Source organism: Tupaia chinensis, unplaced genomic scaffold, assembly GCF_000334495.1.
Source record: "Tupaia chinensis unplaced genomic scaffold, TupChi_1.0 Scaffold000683_1, whole genome shotgun sequence".
Taxonomy (NCBI): domain Eukaryota; kingdom Metazoa; phylum Chordata; class Mammalia; order Scandentia; family Tupaiidae; genus Tupaia; species Tupaia belangeri.
In genome coordinates this window covers 869,981-880,656 of record NW_006160206.1, presented here as the reverse complement: position 1 = coordinate 880,656, position 10,676 = coordinate 869,981, and the positions used below count along the sequence as shown (strand labels likewise).

The 10,676-nt window shown below is 43.5% G+C and overlaps 1 protein-coding gene across 1 annotated transcript in view; it reads right to left on the bottom strand.

The window, feature by feature from the left end:
- Positions 1-1,754: 1,754 nt before the first annotated feature.
- The window catches only part of PRDX3 (peroxiredoxin 3), a 12,276-nt gene continuing 3,354 nt past the window's right edge, over positions 1,755-10,676 (bottom strand). The window contains exons 3-7 of the mRNA XM_006160401.3: positions 9,514-9,655; positions 7,471-7,606; positions 6,092-6,195; positions 3,126-3,291; positions 1,755-2,535 (exon numbers count right to left, since the gene is read on the bottom strand). Coding sequence (XP_006160463.1) covers positions 2,482-2,535; positions 3,126-3,291; positions 6,092-6,195; positions 7,471-7,606; positions 9,514-9,655 — 602 coding nt within the window. The 3' untranslated portion in view covers positions 1,755-2,481. The remainder of the gene's footprint in view (positions 2,536-3,125; positions 3,292-6,091; positions 6,196-7,470; positions 7,607-9,513; positions 9,656-10,676) is intronic.

The window sequence follows — 10,676 nt, the reverse complement described above, 5'->3', positions numbered from 1 at the left end:
AAGCAAGAAATCACCCCCCCAGGGGAGATGGCCACGCTGCAATCCCTTCTCCTCCATTCTCCTCTTGGGGTCTCGGGCATGTACACACACGCACCCGGCATGAGTTTAAGCCACCATGTTTAGGATTTGAACCGCAGTCAACTACATGCGTCCAGCGACATAGCCATTATGCCAACTGTTTGTCCCAATACTTTTTTTTAAGATTTAATTTTTTAAAGAGATTTTGCTATAAGGCACATGCACTTGCTGGAGAGGCAGAGACAGAAAGCGAGAAATCACTCCCTGGGAGGACTGCCACACCAAAATTCCCTCACCTCCACTCTCTCTTTGGGATTTTAGATGTGCACGCACACACTCCTGGCACACCTCAAGCCACGGGGTCCAGGACTTGAACCACGGTTGACCACATGGGAGTCTAGCAATGCAACCACTATGTCATTTGTTGGTCCAATTTTTCATTTTTTTTTTTTTTTTTAAATTTTGCTATAGGGCACATGCAGTCACCAGAGATGGGGAGTGAGAAAGCAAGGCACTAGATCTGGGACTCAAACCACAGTCAACTCTGTGGGAGTCCAGAGCCATAACCACCATGCCACCTGCTGGCCCTAGTCATACCTTTTCTTTAAATGTTAAGATAATGAGAATTTGTGTGACTGTGTCAGTCTCACTCCCTCTTTATAAACCCACAAATATCCATCCAGTCATGGGGGCTCCATTCTGATGCCGTTGTTTAATTCTTTCTTTTTAAAGAATTATTTAACTTTATTTTTTCATTTATTTATTTTAATTTGACCACAGAGGGACAAAGAGAGAGAGATGGAATGTGAGAAAGCAAACCACCAGATGGAGGACTCGAACTATGGTCAGCCATATGGGATTCCAGCACCCTTAACCACTATGCCACCTGCCAGCCCTGCTGTTATTTAATTCTAATCACCTCCCAAAAGCTCTACCTCTTAATCTCACAGTTGGATTAAGTTCTCACCCTATTAAACAAATTTCAAACCATAAATTTTAGAGGGATACATTGGATCCATGGCACACCCAAAGCCCAGTCTTGTCACAGGGCCCTTGCACTTGCCATGCATTCTGCCAGAAGTCCCTTAGCCATGAACTCCCCTCCTTTCTACATGTTCACTCATGTGATCCTCATCAAAACAGAGAAGTACAATTATTGTCCTGATTTTTACAGATGAGAAGTTCTACAGACCTAGAGAGACTGAGTCTTCCTTAAGGCCTCCCCCCATCAACCCTCTCCAAAATACCTGCAATGCTGTTCTAGCTCCTGGTCCTACACTGTCCTTCCAAAACTCTGTATGTACCTCCAATCAGTGCCTCACACATGGTAGACACTCAACAATCTACTGAAATAATGGAGAAATGTCGTCATATCTTCTTGTCCGCTAAACTGAGTTCCCTGAGTGAAAGTAGCATTTTATTAATCTTTGTGGCCTCTGAGGTAAATATCCAATAAATGTTTACTGATAAAATCAGAGAAGGAAAAGAAGAGTACCAGAATAAATTGATCCGACAGTTAAGGGTGTTAAAAACTGTTAATATTTTGGGACCAACAGGTGGTGTGGTGGTTAAAGTGCTGGACATTCCCACACGGCCAACCACGGTTCGAGTCCCAGACCTGGAGGCATGCTTTCTCACTTTCCTTCTCTTCTTTCTGTGCATCTCTCACTGGTCAAATTAAAATAAATGAATGAATATATAAAATCAAATAAATAATTTTAAAAAGACACTAAGTATTTTAAAATAGGTTTATTTTCTATTATATATTTCACATGGAAGACTTCAAGAAACAAATTAATGACAATGATTTCAAAATGCACTCCCTGGATTGAATAAATAGCCTTTATAATTATACCTAATCAATAACTAGAAATGTGTGTAGACACTAAGTCAGCTAATAAGTAAAATCAGCATGTAAACTATAAATCTTAAGGATGGGGACCATGCACGATCAGTGAAGTCACTGTGCTGTTTTTATGATAACATGATTCACGTTGCTTCAATCACAGGTACATTCATCGCGAGAGTTAGACCATGGATGCTAACTTAAAACAACAATCTTTGTTACTTTAAAAGAAAATTCAGTTTAATACAAAGAAATTGAAGATTTCAGGACCCTTGATCAGAAGTTTTTGATGCTTGTTGTACTACTTTGGTGTAGACAGACATTCAAGTAAGGCTAAGAAAGAAGAGTTGCCTTCACCCCCACTGAAGACATGATCTAGGCAGTCTGTAAAATCTAGCTGGCCATCAGGATGTTACCAACACAGGACTCGTTATAACAGCGCTGACGTTTAAAGAGCCTTAGCCAGAGTTACAAAAACAAAACAGCTAGAGTAACAGTTACGAATACAAGCATAACTTGTCTTTTTGCCTTCTATAAATAATTGTTTTTGAAATGCTAAAAGTAGGTTCCAACTGTGGTTCGTTCCTGGTGGGAGGAGCTGCAGACCATGGGATGATCTACTGATTTACCTTCTCAAAGTACTCTTTGGAAGCAGCCGGACTTGGCTTAATCTGAAAACATAAAAACATTCGCATGGGTAACTGTGACTTTATAGTGGTCTTAAAAATGAGTTGAAAGCTCCCAGTTTTTAACCTAAAGTTCTTTAATTAAAAAAAAATTATTATTTAATTTTGCTATAGAGTAAATGTACTCACTGGAGATAGAGAAAGAGGGAGAGAGTGAAAGTACCCTTGGGGGAGATGACCATGCTGCAATACCTTTTCCTCCATTCTCTTCTCTGGATTTTGGGCACGCATGCACATGCATCCAGTATGTTTTTCAAACCATCAGGTCTGGGACTTGAGCTACAGAGTTGGCCACGTGGGATCTACTAGCCTTAAGCACCATGCCATGCCACCTGGCCCAAGTTCTTTAAATGTTTAAAGACTGGTCAGTTTCTTGTAAAAACACATGGTGAAAGTTACCTCAACAGCATGCCTGGTCCCTCGCTCCCACCCCTTCAACTCCCATTTGCATGCCATCTGCATCCCTCCTCCAAAGCTGGGTTCTCTTGTGGATATTTCAGGCCAATAGTCCCTGAGACAGAGAGGACTTGGGACACTGTAAGGGAGTCCCATTGCTTTGGGAGAAAGAAACCTACTGTGGGAGAATCTGGTGTCCAATTTGCTGGGCAGACTTCTCCATGGCTTTCCACAAACTGGAATGCCTTCACCAAGCGGAGGGTCTCTTCCACGCTTCGGCCCACTGGAAGATCATTGACACTCAGGTGCTTGATGACTCCATTGGGGTCAATTATGAAGAGACCTCTGCATGATAAAGTATGCTCATTAGAACCTCAACAATACCAGCACTAGAAAGAGCCTAACTGCTACCTTCTATGGCTTTAATGCTCCTTTTAGTAAAACATTTATTAAGCCCAATCACATGCTCGATACTGGGGTTTTCACTGTTGTACAAAAAGCTTATCGTCTCTTAGGATGACAGATGCTTTGACAAAGACAGGACTAGACAAGGTCACCATGGGAAACATTCAATATGGTCACACTTACAAACCTACATTGTACCCACGATGTCAGACCTTATCTAAAAGGCACTGAAATGGTGAGCGCAGTCTTCTTTACTTACTAGTAATTTGGCAAGCAGTTGTTGGGCTGCTTTAACAAATCTTGGCAAGAAACGATAAATGGGAAGAGACAAAGACTTATTTTATCTATATCCAACAAATATTGACTAAATGAGTGCATTCTTGGGTAAAATCCATGGGAAAATTTTTGCCGAAAGAACTGACTGTCCTTCAGTCTCTCCTTCATCACCTACCAGTGGAATGAGAGGCCCCACCTTACCTCAGGGGCCTGTGTTCACCCTCTTGTGCTGCTGCTCCTAGGATATATGTGGTTATCTTATTTATTTATTTATTTATTGAGAGAGATTTTTGCTATAGAGCATATGTGCTCGCTGGAGAGACAGAAAACAAGAAATCACCCCGCAGAGGGGATGACCACAACACAATCTCTTCTTCTCCATTCTCCTCTTGGGATTTGGGCATGCATGCATGCACACACACGTACCTAGTGTGAGTTTCAAGCCATCAGGTCCAGGACTCAAACTGCAGGTGGCCATATGGGAGTCCAGCACTTTAACCACCATGCCACCTGCTAGCCCCACATATGCAGGTATTTTAACCCAGACGTTTAACGGTTCCTCTTAGAAGGGTGTGGGAAGTCCCAGAGTTAATCACTCAGAGAAAGGGCAAGTTAGACTAAACTCAAAGTAAAAAGGGGCTTCTCCTTCCTGGGGCCTAGCACACAGGGCTCTGGGCTTTGAGGTTTAACTGGTGCTGGTGCGTGCTCCTGTAGGGGAGCCAGTGGAGAGTCTACCTGGTAGAGGCAGAAAGCTGAGACAGCGCACGCCCAGGGATGCAAGAAAGAAAAGTTTATTTTACTAGCCAGACTCAGCTTCTCTACCTTGCCAATCCTGATATGGAAGCTGGCAGAGAGGTAACTGCAAAATTAGCAGGATCCCACAAGGAACGCGACTCTGGGACCAAAATAGCTACCACTCTTTCTCCTGCCATGGCCAACTCCGAATGAGCTAGGCTTTAGTTTATTAAAGGAAATGGGAATTTCCTTGAAGGTAAAAAAGGCCCAAACTCTAAGGGACCAGTCAGCACTAAGATCCCAGGAGGGATTTTAATCTCCCAAGAAAAGACAAGGCCAGAGGTCAGCTACAAGAGAGGACGGGTGAGCTGGATTCCAGCTGGCCCCAGCGAAACTGTGATGCACAAGAAGGCAGGGCCCTCGCCTCCTTCTGGAGGTCACGTTCTGCCCAGTGCCGCCTCTGCTCTCCTCTGCAGACATCAAGAGATTAGCTCTAATGCCTAAGTTCTCATCCCTCCCAGTAGGGAGAGGGTAGCTGAGCTTGAATGTGGGACTGTTGAAGGGGGAACACTTCAAACTTAACAGAATAAAGGTTTAACCACAGAATAAATGAGGATAGAAATGACATTCTGGGACAGAAGTCATAACAGCTGCCAAGAACTATGCTTAAAACTCCAGGTGCCTCATCTGTTTAATCCTCTCAACCAACCTGTGAGGCACATCCTCATTTTAATTGTGGGAAAACAGCCTCAGAAAGTCTAAAGTACTTGCCCTACGTTACATAGCTATTAAGTAACTGATCTTAAAAAATACCAAGGGACCAGCAGACGGTGTAACTGTTATATTGCTGGACTCCCACATAGTTGACCATGGTTTGAGTCCAGGACCTGGTGGCTTAAAACTCATGCCAGGGGTGCATGTGTGCTCAAGATCCTAAGAGGAGAACAGAGGAGGAGGAAAAAGGGACTATGGCATGGCCATCCCCCAGGGGGTTATTTCTTGCTCTCTCTCTCTCTCTCTCTGGAGATTACACATGCTCTACAGCAATAATCTCTAACTAACTAACTAACTAACTAAATATCAAACCAGGTCTGTTTGATTCTGTTAAACAGGGCCTGTATGAGACTGTTACCATTCTGGGAGACTGCCTCTCACTCTGATGGCTTTACTGGCCCCCTGGCCCCACTCTCAATGCAGTGGCTCCTGATTAGGCAGAGAATGGTGCAGTGTCGAGACATAGATACAGCCTTCAGAAAGACCGCTAGGGTGCTGGAGGGGGACAACCACTTCAAAAAGACTGCCAACTCTTCCAAAACCAAAATCATTAAAAGACTAAGGATTTCTGGTTTTAAAAATGCTTTACCAAAGTCTATTTATAGCCCCTAAAAAAATATAATGATGCTGGGACCAGCAGTTAGTGTAATGGCTATGTCGCTGGACTCCCACATAGTCGACTGCGGCTTGAGTCCTAGACCCGATGGCTTAAACTCATGCCGGGAGCATGTGCATGTGTGCCCAAGATCTGAGAGGAGAATGGAGGAGAAGGGATTGTGGTGTGGCCATCCCCCCCGGGGGGTGATTTCTCGCTGTCTTTCTCTCTGTTTCTGTCTGGCGAGTGCACGCACCTTATAGCAAAACAAAACAAAACAAAACTTCTCCAAAAGAAGAAAAAAAAAATACAATGATGCTAACCTTGAGAAGCAATTTTAAGTTTAGAACAAGATCTTACCTTAGTGCAAGACCAGGACCTTCTAACAGCACACCGTAGTCTCGAGAAATTTGTTTAGTTAAATCTGACAAGAGTGCGATGTTCATGTGGCCCAAACCGCCATTCTAATAAAAATGCAAACATGACTGTTGTTACACTGTGTGCTCTCACATTTCTGACAGTGTTTGAGACCAACAATAATGACAACAGAGGACAGTAACTGAGCACAAACAATCGGCACACTCAACATTCTATTAACTCACTTCCTCCTCACAGACGAGGAGGTACTATCACACCATTTTACAGGAAACTGAGGCACATACGGCTTCAGTAATTCGCTCCAAGTCATGGCTAGAAAGGGGCAGAGATAGGATTTAAACCAGCAAATACCACAGACTTTTCTTTAATTTTCTTTTTTTCAGGTTTTTGCCATAGGGCGTGCGGACTCAACAGAGAGAGGGAAAGTAAGAAATCACTCCCCAGGAGGGATGGCCACATTGCAATCCCTTCTTCTTCATCCTCCTCTCAGGACTTTGCACACATATGCACACGTATCCACTGTGATTTTCAAGCCACCAGGTCTGAACCACAAATCATGGTCAGCCACATGGAAATCCAGTACCTTAATCACAATGCCACCTGCTGGCCCCTCTCTGATTCTTAAGACATTCGTTAGGTGGGAAACAAATTTCTCAAACATAAAAATGGGAGAGTAACACAAAACACTGAATAATTAGATCCTAATAGTCTAATACGTAGCTAGAAATTTTGATTCTTCTACGGAAGTTTCTAGGCAAGATCATTGATCACAGGGCCAGTGAAATCAGAGCTCCTAACTGCCTTCCCACAGGCCACAGAGGGTATAGAGGATCTATGGAGAATGCATCTGAGAGGGGCCCAGCTGTTTTCCCTGCCCTGCTGAGCCTGTTTCCACTCTGTACCTTAAGAACACGTGTGTATGAGGCCAGCAGGTGGCGCAGTAGTTAAGACGCTGGACTCCACAAGGCTGACTGCATTTCAAGTTCCTGAGCTGGTGGCTTAAAAATCATACCAGGCGCATGTGCATGGGTGCCCAAAGTCAAAATCCCAGGAGAATGGAGAAGGGACTGTGGCATGGCCACTCCCTTGGGGAGGAGATTTCTCACTTTTCCTCTCATTATCTCACTCTGTTTCTCTCTGGCGAGTGCACACGCCCTGTAGCATAAACCTTTAAAAAAAAGAACACGCGTGTACTGGCAGCTAATATCCATGCACTGTCAGGAGAGTTTCATGGACTGCCAGTAAGTGCGAACTGCAAAGAGCCCGTGTGGACTAGTTATGCTAGGTAGACCAGATTTCAGGCCGACCTGCTCTGAGATTTTAAAACCCTGAGTGCAAAGGCGCAGTGAGTGATGCTATACCTTCCTCGGTGTGTTTATCCAGGCAAGATGGCTGAAGTGGGAGTCCACAGAAACTGCCACGACCTCACAGTTCACATCATGAAATTCATTCGCTTTGTCACTAAAAGCAATAATTTCTGTAGGACACACAAAGGTGCTAGAAAACAAAGTAAACATTCTTATGAGTTTACATCTCAGAGGATGTAAAACCAAGGATTTAAAATTTCAACAGTATGGAACCAGCAGTTGGCGTAATGGCTGTGTTGCTGGACTCCCACGTGGTCGACTGTGGTTCAAGTCCCGGACGCGGCGGCTTAAACTCACGCCGGGCGCGTGTGTGTGCGTGCCCAAGATCCCGAGAGGAGAATGGAGGAGAAGGGATTGTGGCGTGGCCATCCCCCCTGGGGGGTGATTTCTCGCTCTCTGTCTCTCTTTGTCTGGAGAGCGCATGTGCCCTAAGAAGTAATAAATAATTTTAAAAAATAAATAAAAAAATAAAATAAATAAAATTTCAACAGTAAGCAACCTAAAAGCTAGTTCAATATGCTTATGGATGAAAAAGGCAAAACGGAAAAACCTATCTCCTATTAATTTCTTATTTAAAATTGTACCTAAAAACGGGGGAGGGGGAGATACAAAACATTTTTTAAAAACTTTTTAAGAGAGATTTTTTTGTTATAGGATGCATGCATTAGCAAGAAAGACAGAAACACAGAAAGCAAAAGATAACCCCCCCCCAGGGGACATAGCCACACCACAATCCCTTCTCCTCTCAGGATTTTGGGCACACACACACACCTGGTATGAGTTTCAAGCAGCTGTGTCCGGGACTTGAACTGTGGTCGACTACATGGGAGTCTAGCAACGTAACCATGTGGTTACGGTCCCTCCCAAAAAACTATTTTAATAAAGTAACTTTATAAAACAATTTCAGTTTATTACCCTTATTATTCTCATTTTTCTCTGAAACAGTGAAAACTTCTTCAAAGACTGGCTTAGGAAATCACTGCTCAGAGCACATAAAAAAAGAGCCATATTAAAACCCTATCAGTGGGGTCAACAGGTGGTGTGGTGGTTAAGGCCCACTGGACTCCCACATGCTTGAATGCTGTTTGAGTCTCGGCCCTGGTGGATTACTTTCTTTCTCTGATGAGAGCATGGGCCCTATATCAAATTTAAAAAAATAAATAAAAATAAATGGAATAATTCTTTAAAAACCCTATTGTTGGGGCCAGCAGGTGGCATAGTGGTTGGGGTGGTGAACTCCCACATGGCTGACGGTGGTTTGAGTCCTAGACCTAGAGGCTTGTTCTCTCTCTCGCTCTGTCCCTCTCTGATCAAATTAAAATAAAGTTAAAAATAATTCTTTAAAAATAAAATAAAACAAAAACCCTACCGTTGGGACCAGTAGGTAGCTTAATGGTTACATTGCTGGATTCCCATATAGTCAACTGTCTCCAGGCGAGTACACCAGGCCTACAGTAAAAATCTCTTTAAAAAATATATATCCTATCATTAAAAAAGAACTATTAAAAATCTCACTGTAGGACCAGCAATTGGAGTAATGGCTATGTCGCTGGGGTCCCACGTAGTTGACCACTGTTCAATTCCCAGACCTGGTGGCTTAAACTCATGCTGGGGCGCGCATGTGTGTGTGTGCGTGTGTGCCCAAGATCCTGAGAGGAGGATAGAAGAGAAGGGATTGCAGCATGGCCACCGCCCCCCCTCCCCCCACACGGAGGTGATTTCTCTCTTTCTGTCTGTCTGTCTCTTTCTGGCAAGCGCATGTGCTCTATAGCAAAAACCTCCAAAATCAATCAATCAATCAACCAACCAATAAAAAAAACTAACCAGTAAAAGGAATGCCACCCCACCCCCTAAGCATACCATTTGTAAATCAGCCACTGATACAGGCTATAATCGACAAGGCCATCAGTGACAAAGGCTGAGAAAGAATTTTTCCCTTAATAAGAACAACTAGCGATAGGCAATTGCACTGTAGAAACAGGATCTGTGCTTACTGCTCTAAGAACGACATGAACGCATTACAGACATTATACTTACAAATCCAAAGGATAGAAGAAAAGCACCAAATATTTCCCCTTAAAATCATCAAGGCTTAGGTCTTTGAACTCTCCTTTGACAACAGCTGTACCCTTGAAATAGGGTGCATGCTGGGTGACAGCAGGGGCCTGGTAGGAGGAACCTGGAAAAGACACATGTGCATCAATTCATCATTGGCTACTCGGGCACCTATCTGACTCCCACGTAAAGGTCTCATGACAATCAGCTAGTACAAATAGCTTAACAGTATAAGCCAAGTAAAAGATTTCATTTAATTCTATGTGGGGCCTTCAAGTTCATGGAAAGTATATGTTATAAAAAAAATGCATGGATTTAAAAAAATTTTTTTTAACCAAAATAAATTCATCCATTCATTCCACTTGACCCTGACATCCTAGATCAAGTCATTTCTCCTCCTACTGTCCTGGATTACACACGCAATTCAAAGTGCTATGAAAACTCAAGAGAAGACAAAGATAGTAGAAATGGAATTAGCATGAAATCAAAGCAGACATGAGCCTGGAGACGGACGGATTCCAAATACAGTTCGGATTTTGTCAAGTCTAGATGGGAGAGGGCAAATACTGTGGAGGAACAGGAAGGAGTGAAGGGGGACAGCAGATGGCGTAATAGTTACATCACTGGACGCCCACATAGTCGACCACAGTTCAAGTCCTGGACCCAGTGGCTTAAAACTCATGCTGGGACAGGATCAGCAGGTGGCATAGTGGAAGGGCACTGGACTCCCCTACATGGCCGACTGCAGTTCGAGTCCTGGACCTGGCGGCTTGCTTTCTCATTTCCCCCCTCTCTCTCTGTCGCTCTCTGATTAAATTAAAATAAATAAAGTTAAATGACTCTTAAAACACAAACACAAACAAAAAAACCTCAACTGAGCATGTGTATGTGCATGCGTACCCAAAATTCTGAGTAGAGAATAGAGGTAAAGGGATTATGGTGTGGCCATTCCCCTGAGGTGGTGGTATGTGTTGGGGTGATTTCTTGCTTTCTGCCTCTCTGTCAAGCATATGTACCCTTTAGCAACAATCTCTCTTTAAAAAAAAATAAAAAGGGGTCGAGGGAAGGAACAGGGCACGTGTGGAAAATGGCCTGTGGCACCATTAGATTAGAATGAAGAGAGTCCAAGGGTACAGAAGGCAGAA